Here is a 17,572-nt window from a genome sequence, read left to right as displayed (position 1 = left end):
ATTTTAATAATTAAAATTTTTGTAATAACTGCAGTAACACGGGAAACTGAGGAATGTTGCAGAGTGGTTGAGGCGTGAATAGGAAGGGGGCAAAGCTCTGTGCCCCAGAAAGTTTGGGTGTCAGGCCTGCAGCTCTCCAGCTGCCTTTTCCCCCTGCCAGAGCTGACTTCCTCCATGCCAACGTGGTGCTGTGGGACCTGAGGGAAGCGGCTGTGAGGACTGGGTGCCTCTGCTGCGGATCCCTTGTGCTTTGTCCACCACCCTCAGCCGACATGCCCTGGTGCTTAAGCAAATCTCAGTGTTACCAGCACGTGTGTGCACTGAGCATATCCTCTCAGGCCCATCCGTGCGTCAGAGGTGGTGTGTGTCGGAGTCCCGCTGCGCCCACCTCAAGGTGAAAGCATCCCTTTGTTCATCACGAAGCTCTTCATCTCTTTCACTCTTGTGCTGTGAGAGCACTTCTCGCCTGAAGATCAACACTTCGGAGTGCTCTAAAATCTAACTATGAGGCTTGTTAGGAAAATTGATGGATGAAACAAGGAGGTGGGGAGTGGAGTGGCGCCTTCGAGGCCTGAGAGGATGTGAGCGTGAACCAAGGCAGGGCTGAGCCGCCTGTGGCGGGGCTGTCCAGGCCCGCTCAGCGTGGGGCTGAGGGCTGCTATTGAAGCTGCTCTGATACATCCCCTTCCCTCCCTGCCCCTCCAAGCACTGTCTTAAATTTTGGTTTTAAAAGAGGGGAGAGAAGCCTTTCTTTTCCCTTCTTTTTTTCTTTTTGAGTAATGGGCCTCAAACAGCATGTGGCACTGCAGTGACAGTCTTGCCAAAGACTGTCTAAATCTGAGTTATTGCTTCCAGTATCTCTGTGCATGTGCCCCAGGATAGCAATTGCCTTTTTCTGCAGTGGTATTGCAGCATGAACTTTCATCTAATTCATTATCCACCCTAATGCTCAAGTCTTTCTGCATTACTGCTTTCTAAACAGCAGTCTCTCACTTCATTCCTGCACTGATTATTATTTCTCCCCAACTGCATTGCCTTACATCTATCTTCTGTAGGATGTCTCACTTACATCAGCCTATTTCGCTGAGCTTGCCAGATAGTTGAATGTTTTGGAGGTATTTTCTGCTTGCTTTTCCTTCGTTTGGTTTAGCATCGTTTACATTTACTGAGCCTGGTATTAGCAGTGTCCTCCAGATGGTTAAATTGGTTGTATAGGGAAGAACAGTGACCTCTTGCCTTTTCAGACTGTGCTGCATACTTTCACTGTATGGTTATAAAATGTGCATCATTGCTAGCAATTTTTATCTATTTGCTTCATCTGAGCTCTGTTAGTGCTTTTCTGTTCTTGCTGCCAAGGCCTTAGTACTCCTGCTCTCAGCAGAACTGGGGGGTTGTGCTGAGATCTTTATTGCGTTCTCTGGGGACAAATGACCAAGGAACCGAGTATTAGTTTTGGAGCCTATGCAGCGCCAGGCCTTCCTGCTGGGAAACTTCCAGAAAACTTTTTGTCTGGGTGAAATACTTACTGATAGTGTACCACAAAGTAAATAGGAAGTTTGAATCATTTCACAGATCGGCTCCGAGTTTGTAGAGTCTTTTCCCTTTGAGCAATGAAGCTTACTGGGAAGAAAATGAGAGCTCTCAAAATGGTAGGTCATGTTTTTGGGGCATATATCCCTGACTAGGAACTTGTTCGGTCAGCACAAAAATCTCCATTTATCTCAGTTTCCACTTCAGATTTGTATTTTGGGAAATAAATGTGGATGAAACCCTCTGCTACAAAATCTGTTTGTAATGCAAGCTGTCAGCATAAAAAGATGGGAAAAAAAAACACCAACACACTATTTTGTAGACCATAAGCTAAATTAAATACATTTTTACACAAATAAATATGAATGGTTGTTTGCTTGGCTCTACTCTGTTTTTAAGTTTGATCCTAAAATAATTTTTGTGGATCTGGCTGGATTTGCTGTCACATGCTGGAGGCACTAAATCTGGCTACCTGAGCGCTGCAGATCTGTTTCGGTGCAGAGTGATACAAATCTAAAATTATTTCTGCTCGATCCAGGGGAGCATGCTCATTTATGCCCTTCCATCTTTTCTCCAGGAGATTGTGCAGCCATAGATGGAGAGACCTGACTGCAAACTGAGAGGAAGATATCTCACAGTGGGATTGGAGCATTTCTCTTTCTTTTCTTAAATAGTTCTTTATTGAGCTTTCCACCTTCTGCATTAATTTGAGAGCCTGAACCAAATAACCAGGAAGAGATTGATGTGGCCTCACATTATTTCACACAGTCAATAAATTGTTAAATGGGCCAAAGGACACGGGTTAAAAAAATCATTTTGTATAAAGAATGAGGAATTTTTATTAGCTGACAGAGCCCCCGTCTCTGAAGACTTTATAATGGGGCGGGTTTGATCTCGTGCCATGCAGTGGGAGCAGCTCTGTTGGCTTCATAAAGTGCCTCGCTGTTCTCAGTGTGAATGAAATCAGTATTGTGCCCTGTATTTTCTGCTGAATGAATGCTGAGCTTGCTGCTCCCTGGGTGTTAGAGGCAGGTGAGTTTGGAGGGCAGCCTCGGATTGAGGACTCCTTGCAGCGTCAATGCTGAATTATCCACCAGGAGAGATCTGGCGTACTCATATGCAAGAATGCGGTCTGAGCTAGGAGGCTTTTGATATCACTTGTTCTTGGTGGTATTGCCCTTATGTAAACGTTAGGAAGGAAAGGAGCAGAGGATGCTATTTGAAATGTTCTAGGATTCAGTAATAGTCTCGTACTGGTGGTCAGGAGTGCTGCAAAGGCCATGATGGTTATATATGTGCTTGTCTTCACTGTAACACCTTTGTGGCTTTAATGGGATGATGAGTAAATGAAATTGTAGGCTACCTGCAGGGAAGCGTGACTGTGTCTGGCAAGACTTCAGCCCAGGTGGACAGAAGTCAGGCACAGACCAGGTCTGCATCACAAAGTCTGTGCTATGTTTGTTTTGAATATTCTGGCCTTTTTTGTTATCAAGATACTTCTGGTATGTGACTTATGGGAATATGTTTTGAAAACATAATGAGGCTGTGCTATGATAAATGCCAGCAGTAGATACAAGCAAAGTGGATACAAGCAAATTGTTTCCTGAGCAGAGAGGTGAAACTGGTGATGTTGTATGAGTCTGTGTGTTTTGAGGAGCGTTGCTAGCTTTAGTGAAATGAAAATCTCTGTGATTCTGCGTTAAACAAGGAAGTGAAGCTACAAAATGCTCCATTAAGGTCACATTTATTTGCTGTTCAGAGGTTGCTCTTCTAACACTGCATGCTGCAGCACCTAATTATGTGAGAAAGAGTGAGACAGGTGGTTACTGCCATGGTGGTTTCTGTTGTAAACTCTTAAGGTTTAGGTACGTGCACTAAAAGGAGAAGTGAAATAAAGCCCCCCTTTTCCCATTGTTAATTGACCCTACAAACAGGCTGCTGTTATATATGTGTGCCTTATACATTTCCCAGACAAACTGTGCCATGAATAACAAGACCCAGATGGCCCCTTCTCAATTTGCCTGTGCTGATGGACTCGAGTCCCTTCTGCACAAGGACACCGAGCTGCTTCTGGATTCCAGCTGGCTTCAGGCGTGACTTCGCGCTTGCCCCTGGGGAAACAGTGCAGAGATGCTGGAGCTGGCTCGAGTAGTTATTTTGTCCTGATACTTGGGTTTTCATTGACTTGGTTCAGCCTGACCCTGCTATCCTAAATGCTGGAGAACTGAGTTTATCTGTTTTTTTCCCTCATATCTGCTCCAATTCAGTCAGCGCTGGCTGAGGGAGCATCGGCTTTCCTGCGGAGGTCAGCCTTGCATATGAACCGCTGCTCTGAAGTTTTATTTCCGTGTTTGCCTTATGCATTGCTATGAGTAAAATTCAGCAATGACATGACCCCTCTGAGGTACCATATGGAGGGGTGATGAACAAGGAAGAGGATTCCTCCTTTTAAGAAATGCAGATAATGATGGTTAGCAGAAGTCTGAGGGACTGTGCAGGATGCACAGGCCAAGAGTTTTCAAGGTTACAGGGTTGTCAGGTGCACCCAATTATTTTTTTGTCTGACTGCCCAAATCAGAAGAATCTAAAAGGAGTTCAATTTTCAGGATGTAATGTGCCTCACTCTTCTTTAAAGTATCTCATATTAGATACCTAGAATATCTGTCTGTTTGAAAAACTTAGTCTTAAAGGTAAATGGAGTATATCTCTACGTGGGGGGAAGTGTTAGAGAATGGTTCACTGAGACAAAGGTTTTATTCCGGGTTTGGATATGGTGATGTGGGATGAGTGGTTCCAAAGTGGAGCCCTCACCTACCACCATCACACACTGTCTGCAGTCTGAACAGCAGCCCCTCCATCCTGGAGGAGGAGTGCAGTTGCCTGAGCTATGTTTTCTACTCAGCATTTCTATGTCTTCTCAAGGGAAAAGATAGCAGACTGTTTCTTTTTCCTGCTGTGTTGCTCACACACTGGTAGATTTGAGCTCATGTACTGCAGTCAGAGAAGTCTTAGACTATATTCCACAAGCCCTGTGGCAGAAACCATGCTGCAGTACACTGTCCTTGTGGAAAGGGTGATGTTGCAGTTAGTTTAATTTGTGTGTTTTTATCTTGAGAAGGAGGTTGTTGGCACTGCTGGTTGTCTGGCTGACTTTGCTTCTTCCTAGCAGAAGTGCTGCAGGTGATGCCAGTTGAGATCTGTGGTCCGAGTTCACCAGCCATGTCATGTCTTGCACAGCTGATGCCAGCAGAGTGTATAAGCCATGAAAATGCAAAACCAAGCCCTTTCTAATCATCCGGCAGCATCTGTCTCTTCCTGGCCTCCCAAGCTTCTTTTTCTGAGTCTTCTTAATGGGGCGTCATTAATGCAACTCAAAGCTGCCTTGCTAATGAGCTTTGCTGTAAAGCTGAGAGAGGAGGGTCTGGGGGAACTGACCATGACTTGGGGAGCCTTTGTTTTGCTATTCCTTGGGAGGGAATCTGCCCTGCCACAAGCATCTGGCAGCACGTGGCATGTGGGGCATTGCATGTCCTTGTTCTGGTTTGGCTAAGTAGGAGACCTCCGTGTAACCCTTGAACTCCATCCCTTGTAATTTAAAGAAAAAGCTGCACTGAAAATCTGTCTTCTGTTGCTTATCTACAGCAGCTCTGATGCTTTGGGACTGCTGTTACGTTGATACATTGGAGTAATGCAGAATACAGCTCACTGGCTTTGAGCTTAGTGGGTTACTGAGGGTTAATGCACCTAGTGACTTTTTGGGATAAGGGTTTTTAATCCCACTAGTTAATTTAATCCCCCCAGTTTGACAGTGTGTTCCCTGGACTATCTTCCATCTTCAAACTTCAGTCTGCTGGTTGGTTCCTGTACAGGCCTGCCATTTGCGTTCCTGTTCTTAGGCTCTGCGCTGCTACCACATCATCTCTCGGGCACGTGAACAACAGAAGGAATGGTGTGAAGAGCCCCGTGTCCCTTTTAAGAATAGACCTGTAGATTGTGCTCACACAGGAACCGAGAGGCTGTTTGGGTGACTACTGTCATCTGGGAAAGGGATATGCATCTCTTGGCAGATTCTGCATTCGGATGTCTGTTGTTTCACTCAGTCATGAGAAACTCGTGATTGTAACTCCCTTATTTCATTAATGGGAAGCTGTTTGTGAAAATGTGTATGCATTCATGGGAGAATAGACCGTGTCTTTTATCTGATAATCAGAAGAAAACTCTGCAGCAGAGTCAAAGGAATAAGTCTCATTCAGAACAGGATTTGTTGATGTTGTCTGACCACCATATGTTGTTTTAAATTTCATCCTTCTTTGGCAAGTTATAAAATAATCTCCCAAAAATATGGGAATCCAGGGCTGAGGAGTCCGCTTGAAAGTAATACGCTCTCAGAATGGATTAGCTGTGCCTGAAATATTTTCAGATTTATTTGCTGTCAAAGGATGGTAGAATATTTGAGACAAATAGCCTAGTTTTGTTTAGGAAGTTGTCCATAAAAGAGCCTAGAGAAATGGATGTAACCATTATTAATTTTAATAATATAGAAAAAAAAAGATAGGAAATAAATTTATAATATTAAACCTTTTTCTTTTTTTTTTTCTTTTTTCTTTTTCCCTGCTGGCCCATTTCACAACATTTATTCTAAGAAATCGCTGGGAAGCCTAAACCACTGTCAGCAGAGCATGTGTTACAGTGCATAGCACTGCCGTGTCTTCACCTTACCTGCTTCACTTTAGCACAGTCCAATTAAAAATACAATAAATATGCCTAGATGGAGATACTGCCTTTTTTTTTTTAATTTTTTTTTTCCCTCCCTGTGAGATTTGCTTGAAGCTTCAGGCTTGCAGATGGCTAAGTGTCTTGGCTCAGTGATCTCTGAAACTCCCGATGATGCAAAAGCCCTTCAGGTATCATTCCTGTGCCCCCACCCCTTTTAAAAGAAAGAGACCTTGTTGCATCATCTTCTAAAAAAAATAGTAGTTTCCTTGTTTTGAAAAAGCTTGCTTTTTACAGGCATCAATTTGATAAAGAACTAATTGCTGGTGTTCCTTAGGATTTAGTGCTTTTTGGTTAAATACTACCAAGATTTGATTTCTCCCTGTTTGAGTTTTCATGGTGTAACACCTCTCCAGATTCCAGCAGCCAAGCCTCTGTCTCCAAAGGCTGCCTTGTTTTCCAGCAGTAGCACCAGGCTGAACTACATCAGTCGAGAAGTGTGTCCACATCAGGGACTGGGACTGAGACTGACTCAGCTGCTCAGGTGGCCCACAGTGGCAAGTTACTGAGCGATTATGAGCTGGGCTATGCATGTGCCATTGTCTCTGTACCATTTTAATCGGAAACAAATTAGTGTGCGACCTTCCTCTTCGGAGAAAGCTTAAAAGAATCTGAGTTTGGCACACCATCTAGTTAATCTACCATCATAACTAATGATTTCACCATTCAGACGTAAAGTACCGACCTTAAAGGATTTTTTCTGACACAGCGGATGGCTTGATACCATTTAAACACTAATGCCCAGGGTATAATCTCTCTGAACAGTATGATAGTTTTATATTTAAGGTAGATTGGGGATAAAATTTTGCGTTTTCATGTGAACTGTGAATACCACTAAGGTATTCAGGCTGGAATTACCTTATCATACCTTTGAGGGCACTTATCAAATAATTTTTATTGGAAACTTAATATATTGAGGCAGAGTAAATGGAAAGCTGATCAGAATGCTAAGGAATATCCCAGCATTGCGTTGCATTTGCTGTCTGCAGATATGCGGCATGGGTTGATTAATTTAGCACATCATCTAAAATCATGTAGCGTTCAGTACCGATTAAAATTATATGAAATTGTGTGTAAGAGATTTCTCCATGTTAGCTTTGAAGGATCCTCTATTCCCTGCAGAAGTGGTCGTGATAGGCACCAGCACAACTCTGCCGACTGCAGGTGTTACGCTTCGCAGGCACCAGCACTGCACCAACAGCCAGAGGAGCTGCTCAGGATTTAATTTCATGCTTGTGTATCTGAGTGTCAGATTGGTCCCCGTCTTTTTTTCAGTCGTGTATTTGCAAGTCTCTGAACATACATTATGGTATTCATTGCTCCTCTGCCATCAGCACTGGCATGATGCATCAAATCAAGCCTTGTAGGGCAAGGTCTTCTGCTCTCCCTTCCCTTCCTCTGTCTCCTGCTGTGCGCGTGTATTTCCCCCCCACCTCTCTATTTTGGCTGGTCCATTTTGAGCCTTCCTGGAGCATGTTCCTGCCCCTCCTATTGTCCCGATTTCCACTTCCCCCACTTTTTCAGGGTTCCCAGAAGAGCGGAGCCTCCCCATGTTCGCTCCGTGCCGGACCAGCCCGTCTAATTGCTGGCTTTTCTCCAGCATCCAATTCTGTGGGAGTGGAGCAGGAAATCACTTGGCTGCTCTCTGTTCTCGAGCTGTTAACTGTCTCCCAGCTGAGAAAGACTTGTGGAAACCCGTCATGATTGGTGTTAATAACTTAACTCTCGTAAATATTTTCTCCAAAACTTGTTCTCCTATTAGAAACACGAGAAGATGTCAGTTGAGTTTGTCACTTATTTGCGTGTGTAGCTTCTGGAACAGTGATTGGAGCTCTGCACAAAAATGGATAAATGTGCTCTAATGGCTGGAGCTGAATGAAATCTTTTAGTTGTGTGCTTTTCCACTGAAAGAGGCAGGCTCAGCAACACTGAGATGCCTGTTAAATTTCCACTGGTGTCATCAAGTTGATTTGGTAGAAAGGTACATCCCTGGTCCTTCCCAAAATCTGAAAAAAAGTAAGCTGTCTGAAATGTAGCGAGGTTTTGATATATTTAAAGCCCTTTCTTTTTTGAAGTAATTTGACTTTGATACTTTGGCTCTTTCAGACTTTGATCTGTGGAAAGTAGAAATGAAAGATGAGTTTTGGGTTGGACAAAATGTATTTTCAACTTTTCCAAAAGACCGGCAAAGCTGAAAATGCACCGGGTGCTCTGTCCTGTACCTCGCACCTCTCAGTACAGGAGAGTCCACTGACCCCAGCTGACAGCACAGAACAAAAGCACCTTGAGATTGACTGTGGCTTCCTGATGACTTTACCAGTGTAAGATACAGCCAGCAACAGCTGCTTGTTCCCGCAGTGGTTTCTCCTAGTGTGTGTGCAGCGCTGTGCAGAATGCCTGGCCCTGCCATCAGCAGGCTGGGGAGCTGAGCCAGCCTGGCAAGAAGGCAGTGTCGTGGTTTTTCGGTGGAGACTGACCACTACCTTCCCAGTTCACAGCACGGCAAGAGATCTTGACTGCCATCCTTTCCCAGAGTTTTTACAGTTATCCAATAAACATATATCTTCTCAAAATTGCTAATGACTGCAGAATTACTGCACGTCTGTAAGGGGACTATTGTCATTAACATTGGGCTGCCTAACAGTCACTTGGGATGTTATTTAGTACGTACCAATTTGTTTCTCTTTCAGTCCTACAGAAGATGTTTAGCAGCATAACGAGCAAGTTCCCTTCCACAGTTCTCTTGACAAATGCTTGAGCTCCCCTCTCAGTTTGTAACATTCTTTTGGTGGAATTAAATTTGTGTATAACATGGCTCTTCACTATTTATAAGTATAGATAAATGTACAAATCTATTAAGTGTCCATGCAAAAAACTTAAACTGTATATATTCACCAGAATACCAGGCTTTTAATTGCATAAATAAGATGCTGACTAAAGCAAATGTTCAATTTCACATTGAAGTTAGGCATTCATAAAGGCCTGGATTTACATAATTTAATTTTCTGCACAGAGGATACTGAAAATCAATAGTATGATTCATAGCCATACCATGGTTGCCATGTGGCTCTTCGGTTCAAGCTAGGATTACAAAGGGCTTTACAGTTTCAGATGTTCTGCACTGACTCAGATCCTTTTTCCCTTCAATAAATACAGATTATCTGGGCATAATTTCCTCCTTCCAATGGCAGGGCACAAAGGAAGGCTCACTGAGCACATACCTACCTGCAGGAGTACCTTACTCCTTGGAGGTACCATGGTGAAATCTTCCTTCTGCTTGCAGGAATTGTAGCTTTTTGGGGCTGAAAAAAAAAAAAATAAATAAAAATAAAAATCCTTCCTCTCTGTAGCACAAGCTCAGAAAAGAGCTGCTGCTCTCTTTCATTTTGTAGTAATGGGGGGGCTTCAGGTATATTTCCCAGGACACAAGTGTGTGTTTGTTTTTGAGTAATTGGATTGGTTTATCTGAAGGCCTTTCCAGTCACCCAGCTAGGTTAGTTCTGTGTTCTGTTCCTTGGATTTTCATGGTCTGTCATCTTTGCTCAGCCTTTTCACCAAGGCAGTTTGGGTCTCTGCATCCCCTATCTGTTCTTTCCTGTTGATGCAGATGTTTGTTGCCTCTGAACCAGGTAGACGCACGAGGGTAAATCAGAAGAGAGAATAAGGCAACATGTTGTAATGTTGCCTACAAATCCTGGTAGCATGATATGTTCCAGTGTTTCTAGTTCAGCCTGCAGTCAATTAGTATTTAGAAAGTTGCCAAGAAATCTGGAAAACTCATTCAAATCAGAGGCTCGTAATAAATTGCACAATTAGTACCTTTGCTCGCACAAGAGAAAAAATTGGCAGGGGAAAACCTGCAGTGCCTTACCCAAGGTTGCATGCCTTTTCCTACCATTTCAGGATTCCAAAAATCTGCAGAAATCCATGACCCATTTGCAGATTGAAGGCTGTCTACAGAGGTGTTCTGCCATGTAGTGACTGCGTATGGGTAGAGTGATTCTTCGGGTGATTTTCTGATGTTTTAATTTGAATTATTCAGATAGTTACTTATCAAATAAGTGGTCTGAGATCAGTTGGACTTGAATTGCCATAGAGTCAGTTAGTGTGTGGTTGTTTTTCATGTTCTTTGTGTGCAGATCTAAGGGTTTTTGTCTGTGTGTGTTTACTACAGCACAAAAGTTTTCAGCTATGGTGTTCTGAGGAAGGTGGTTGAATTTGTTTTAGACTTGTTATTGGAATTTGTGAAGTCATGCACCTCCAGTTTGATTCAGTCAGATGTATAGAAACACTGAAAAAAATTTACATGTAAAAAGATAAACAAATAAACAAAAAACTCTACTTCCTCATGAAATCTGTGTGGTCCTTTACAAGAAAAAAATGTGTGGGGGTATTAAAAGAAAAAAGCTGGGATGCAATGTAGGATGCGTTACTTTCTATTTTGGTTGATGAATTTTACTCCTCCTTGCTTGTGAATTTTTATAAGGATTTCTTCTTTACTGGTCCCTCCCTTTCATGTCATAAGGCATGGGTATTGCACACTGGATAGTTGTTTGACATGCAACCTTCCTCTGTCTTATGTCTACTTTATTTCAGTTAATCACATGAGGTGATGTTTCTTGAGCCTTGCTCTTGTTGAGACTGTTACCCTGACTGAATGAAGCTGTTCTACATGGGATTGTAAGACGTGGTTTAAAATAGATGAAGTTGTGGTAGCAAGGATAATGTGAACTCTTGCATCTGTATTCTTTTAAGGACCTTGATAATTTGTGTGTAGATTTACAATTATTAGTTTGGTAGCTTGTTTCTCTAATGACCATCTTTAAGGTCTAGACAGAGGAAGATGAGTTGTCATAGCTTACATTTGTTTGCTTGTGTATATCAGAAAATCCTTATGGAAATTACTGGAGTGGAGGCTGGCATGGCCAGATCAGAATAATGGTATCAGTGAGTCCTGGCTTCTCAGAATCATCTTTGGATGGTGGGTTTCCATGGATGAGGAACTTACCTTTTATTTATTTATTTTTTTTTAAAGCAATGCCAATTTAGTAGTCTCTGCTCAGCAAAGATTTAAGCTTTACAGTGTAAACTCCAGGGAGTAAATACCAGTTTCCTAACAATTCCTGCTTCTTCTCTTTGCAGCTCTGACTGAAGGTTATGTTGGCTCTCTGCATGAAAACAGACATGGTAGTTCTGTGCAGATACGGAGGCGAAAGGCTTCAGGGGATCCTTACTGGGCATACTCGGGTGAGTTGAATTCTTCAGAACAGTGAAACATGAAGTATCTCCAAAATAAAAATGTTTCTTTGCTTTATGTTATTTCTATGCTCAGAAAATGGAGTTTAAATGAATTTTACAATGTATTTTCTGACTTCCTCTTGGCTTCCTATACACAAATCCAGTCCTTTCTTGCATTTCTGCCACTTAATGGAGGGTTCTTCTTATTACTCTGCACCTTCTCTCAGTCCTGTGTTAGTCTCTTAACACACCCCTAAAATGGCATATTCCCACCTCTCTCTGTCCAGACAACACATTTCCAAGTTTACCACTTGCTTACTCTGTTTAGTATTCTGTGAGGATTATAAGAATCCATACATATGTCCAGATAACAAAATACTAGAAATTCTGATAATTACCATTTTGTGTGTGTGTTTTTGCAGTAGGGTATAGTGTCGACAATGACACCTGTCAGTTCAGCATCACACCAGGATGTGTGCTACTGAGAAGGTAGGGTGTGGAGGGTGTTTCTTTATTTGTCCTATTGCTGTTAGAAGTCTTAAGAAAAACCTGATGTGTGTACAATTTTGTAATGCCACAAATCAAAATGTGCTTCAGAATGGCAACGTAGACATATGGTTTGCTGGTTGGTTCAGGTATAGAAAATTCCAAATCTGTATTTGAAGTTGTCAAAAAAATGGAAATCATGTCAGTAGCTATGTTGGCTCTCTATGGAAAATTGCTGAATATCTAAAAAGTATTTATGAGGGTTTCAAGTATCATAATGAACTTGTGCGTGCTTTTTTTTTTGGAATATCTGAGGTGCATTTCAAACATTTGGTGCTTGTCTAGGAGGAATGTTGTGCAGGCCTACCTAGTTTTAGCTGAAAGAAAAATACTGTGTCCTTAGAAGTCTGAATACTGATACTGGATAAACAAGCAAATGTTAATTTTTGACTGCCAACTCCTCTGTTTTATGCAGACCATAAATTTCATTGGAAGTGAATAATTTTAGGTAAGGTTAGAGTTTTTTTCCATTAATACACAAAATACCAAATGTCACAAATTTTCTTTATTAGATCTCAAAATACAAGCCGCCTCATTTGCAAGTGAAGCCATATGAGTAAAATACATCTATGCATTTTAGTAATGTAGGACAAACGACTGCTTTTTGTTGAACTTGGAGGTTATCATCAAATGGACAAATTCTGTCATGAGATTTATTTCCATGCTTCAACTTAAAATAACTCATTTAGATTTTAAGCCCCCAAACTCATAAACAGTGGAAATAAATAGAGGAAAGATTTTTATGCTGGAATGAATGGCCTATTCTTATCTGTTGTCTTGTATAAAATATTGAAAGTTAAGTGCCACTTGGCAGGTTTATTTTGTTTCTGTTACTGAAAAATGTATTTAGAATATTCATTGCTGGTAGTTAAATCAAAATGTTTGAAAAGGACAAAACTACTGGAATTAGTCAGTTGTCATATATGTCAAAACTCTTTGCTGGAATTACTACACTTTTTTTTTTTTTTTTTTTAACTAGTCCTTTACCTTAAAAAGAAAGAAAAAAAAAAAAACACACACACTGCAAAACCAGGGAGAGGGAAAAAAAAACAAAACACCTCCCCCAAAATCTCATTAATTTTTTTTTTTCTTAATTCTATTTTTGAGCTCATGTAGTTCTTCCTTTATGAGTAATATGGGTTGTTCACCCCTCCAAAAGAGCTTTTACCACCCACTAATCCTTTTAGGTTTATGTCAAAATAAAATGTATAGTCCTGATGTGTAATTATACCGTATCTGTTGGGTTTTGCATCCTTTTGTCTATTGATAAATCTCCTGCTTCTCTGAGAAAAATAGCCAATCTGTTTTTCGGAGAACAGATAGTGACTTCTCAGTCGTCAATCACATGCCATTCTACCTGATTAGCACTACCTAATTAGAACCTTTTTGTCACTATTGCTGATAAAAGCAGTAAATGAGGAGATGGAAAGGGTGGAAATGATATATTTACCAGTACTTGTCAAGAAACCAGGAGAGGATATAATATTTTTTCAGGATGCTTTGTCAGGCTACTGTTTGATCAAAGAAACTTGAAATGCCGTTCCAGGGAGAAGTGGTTTGGCACCGACTATTCCAGCTGCAGAATATGGATTTATGCCAAAGCTTTCGTGACGTGAAATACAGGTGTGAGCAAACAGTGTAGGTACGGCATGTCCTGGCTGTATGGACTCTGTGCATACTGCATCACAGCAAGCCCACGGTGGAAGTAGCTGGAGGTCTGGTGTCCTCCTGAACCATATTGTGGCCTCTGCTTGCAAGGCAGAGCAGCTCTGCTGCTTCAGCTTGTGCTGAAGACATGGTTATTTCTGAAGGAATTTTCTACTGCAGGAATCTCAGTGTTGCCAGCATCTCCCTGAGAAAGGGAGGAAGCGAAGGCGAGCAATTAGGTGGGGAAAGGAGCCTCTGCTCTGTTCAGAGTTGGATGTTTCCACAGGCTGCTGCTTTGTCATGTCTTCCTGTGTGGGAGTTCTTCTCTTCCGTCCCCTCGCTTGGTTCCTTCCAGCTCCATGTGGGACATTCAGCCAACTCAGCCTCTAATCAGACGCCTTTTGCTCACATTTGTTCATTGAGGTGGGCAGGGGTAATGAAGATGCCTAGCTTTCTGTATTAGGTTGAAGATAGGGATAAATGGTGGGTGGCTGAGCCCAGATGTCACACAGATGTTTCTTTCTACACAGACACAGTGAGGAGGATGCTCATGTTATCTGATTATTTCTCCTGCCTCTCCATTCCCTGGAGTATTTCCTAGGAACCCTGAGCAGGGTTTTGGACATAGCGAGGAAGTTTACATCAAACTTCGCTGAGCCTACAGAGTGAGAAACCTGCTCTGCAATAAGCAATTAGTCTGTGTCAGTGGTTTCCAAACTCTTTTATATTATAGGTGTTATTTGGTAGGCTGCTTTCCTTCCATGTCCTCAAATGTGCAGGCCAGCTCTCTTCCACTTAGTTGTACAGCAGCTGCTGGCCCAGCCCCAGCAATTACAAGCAGGGAAAAAAAGCTGTGCTGGACTGTATGATGCTGAATTTGAAGTTTCCTCTAAGGGAATTTGCCAACTAGAGTAAATAAGCCCGGGACAGCTTCTGCCAGCCATCAATGGACAAGCATGGGCAGAGCGCAGTGCTGACCGGTAGGCCCGCATCTCCACTGGGCCTACATTAGGCTGAACTGTGGCTTTATATTGATTTCAATTGAGCTTTACTGATTTATAGCCACGGAGGCCTCTTTACATTTATGGCTGTGCTTCCCTGTTTGCAGAGCTTTTGTATTTTCAGGCTTAAATGTTCTGTAATAAATCTTGAGGTAGGACGGGAGAGGTCTGAAAGCAACCAGCCGGTTGTGGTTTTCCTGCCTGGGGGCGGAAAAAGGGCACAGCCATATAACAGAGAGCCCTCAGGTCTTTATCTTCCACAGGATATATCTGTCCTATATAGTGCTTATCAAGTGACTCCTCTGTAGCCTGTGGAAAACACTACTGTGTCTCCATGCCCCTCCTGTGCAGGACGAATGGCCTAGGAGATGCTTTCAAACTCTGGAGATCAGGAATTTTCCTGGTTTCACGAGGTATGTGTGGCATTACCATGTGTTGCTTGTAACATTGCTTCTCTCAGGCGTGAGAGCTGGGGGAGGATAAACCTTCAACCACTAATGAGGAGTCAAATGAGCCTCGGGTCAAACGTTTGTATAAGGCACCCGTGTACCCAAATGTCCCCGCAGACAGGACCCTGTGAACTTCTGTGCTCTGTGCACATACTGCACGTGTACTGTACACAGAGCTCTCCCTTCACTGTCCAATTGTAAAGGATGGGATTTTTAAACCTTATAAAATAAGCCTGTTGTCTACAGACACAATTCTGACTGTAACATTCACTCCAGTTGAGAAATAAAACTCACAAAAATAAAGAGCGGATAATTAAATGAAGGCCCGTTTTAAATGGGTTTTGTCAAAAAGACAGAAGGAAACACAATTGGCCTTTCAGAAGAAACTTCATTAAGTCTGTGCTAGTAGCTCTTTAAAGCAAATTCAGGAGTGAGCAAACACTGACAACAGAAGACAGTAACTTGTCCTTAGATAGGAGCTGCAAGAGTGAACAGAGACTGAGATCTCCTAGATTTTCTTTTTAGGAGTTTTCAGGAAACTAACTACATTTCTAGGCGGGTTTCTCTGTGTGCATGCATTTGTGTATGTATTGGCAAAGCATTTATTCCATGAGCGTGTCTTATGGCTTGCCAAAGACTTCCTAAATTGCAACTGGCCACGTTACTTGCAGCGTAATGGGAATGTGAAATGGGCGCAGTGCAGCCAAAGCAAGAAGTAGGTGTGGATCCTGAATGTGCTTCAGGGCAGGCCTGCTGGATTTCTTTTCACCATAATCTTCTCTGTTAGGCTAACCACTGAATGAAGGACAAGTCTGGAATGATTTTTAGCACATTGTTTAATTGCCGCAGAGTTCAGCACAATTCTAATATCTGTAATAGCAACAGATAGCAGCATGGGTACCTTTTCATCAGTGTGGAGACATTTTTGTAAATATAAACTATTTATTTAAAAAATTGAAAAGAAATCCTATGGAAACAAGCTGTTGAAACATCTACCAGATTCAGGGCTTTCTGACTGGCCCTCCCTTGTACATTGTGTGCTATTTCACAGTGTAATATTCCAGACATTTGAAGATGACTCTCAGCTGTCAAGTGTTGTATATGTCAGGGCTGAAAACACTTTGCCAGTGGCCTGACTAGATCCTGTTTTGCCATGCAGTAGCCCAAAAATGGCTAGCAAGAGGGTGAGGACATTGGGATGAGATTCTGTTATGAGATGCTGACTCAGATGCTTGTATCTTAAGTGGTAGGGGATCTGAAAGGCCTACCTGTTGCCACTCTAGAAATACCTACACTCATATACGTTTTTCTGAAAAATTTTTATGCAAAATTAATGTAACAGTTGTTGCAATGAGATTATACAAAACCAGGAGTAGCTGTGGAGAAATAGCACTCTTTTCTCTGTTATTCAAATGAGGAGACTCCTCTTGGAGTTTTTAGATGTAAGTGAAGATGTAATGTCAAACCATGCCCAGTACTAATGTGTGTGATCAAAGGGTGTGAAATGGGAGGCTGTGCTGTCCTTCAGCAGGGGATGCTGTAGACAGGTGATGTGCTTTTGTCACTGGAGTTTCCTGGATGAGTTGGTGTGTAGGTGCTGGCAGGGCTGGTGTACCCTGCTCTCTTGGTGGCTGTTCTGCTGCTCGGCCCTAGTGCTGCAAGCTGACTCACTCAAGGAATACTCCCTTTTAAGTAATCAAAACCATTTGGACTTCTCAGAGAACAAAAAAGCAGACTCTAGCCAAGGATGTGTACATGCTCTTTTTACTTGTTTATGTAACCGTGGCTTTGTAAAGAAAACCCTGTGTGGAAGATGCATACTGTTGTGTTGTTGTTTTTTTTCTTTTTAATCTTACGGTATTTTCAAGGCATCTTTTTCCTCTTTGTACCTTGATAGCTCTCATTTTCTGTGTGAAATTATTAGCACTATTTATAATGCTTCTGTCTTTCATGCTTATTATTACTGATGTTGGTTTTTTTCCAGTCTAAAATGTTGAATCCCTTCTCCCTGCAACTACCATGAACATAAGTAGAAATTAATAGAAGAAAAATAGGATTCACAAAAGTAGGGATGACCTGGCAAGTGGGGAAAAAATGTCCATTAAGAATAGGGTTTTTGCTCACACTGTCATGCTAGTGTCCACTGTCAGTGTGTGAATGCTTTGTCCTACAACACTTAAGTAGTTACTGCTTTTCCTATAAGATGCTGTTATTTAAAATATAACCAGTGGTGAATATAAGAGCTAAGTGGTGTTCTCAGAAGCAATTGCTGGCATTAAAACAGGAAAGATCAGTAAAGGTTATTTCCTGAAATAATAGCAAATGGTGTTAACTGTGATGAAATGTAACTTGGTGATGTCTTCTGTAAAAGTGTGAATTTTTCTCTCT

General features: G+C 42.0%; 1 protein-coding gene across 1 annotated transcript in view; it reads left to right on the top strand.

The window, feature by feature from the left end:
• Window positions 1-17,572, top strand: part of PTPRG (protein tyrosine phosphatase receptor type G) — a 397,752-nt gene that overhangs the window by 77,530 nt on the left and 302,650 nt on the right. The window contains exon 2 of the mRNA XM_027467840.3: window positions 11,446-11,550. Coding sequence (XP_027323641.3) covers window positions 11,446-11,550 — 105 coding nt within the window. The remainder of the gene's footprint in view (window positions 1-11,445; window positions 11,551-17,572) is intronic.

The sequence above is a fragment of the Anas platyrhynchos genome, chromosome 13, assembly GCF_047663525.1.
Source record: "Anas platyrhynchos isolate ZD024472 breed Pekin duck chromosome 13, IASCAAS_PekinDuck_T2T, whole genome shotgun sequence".
Lineage (NCBI taxonomy): Eukaryota > Metazoa > Chordata > Aves > Anseriformes > Anatidae > Anas > Anas platyrhynchos.
The sequence above is the reverse complement of the archived record's forward strand: the minus strand, read 5'-3'. Positions and strand labels throughout refer to the sequence as shown.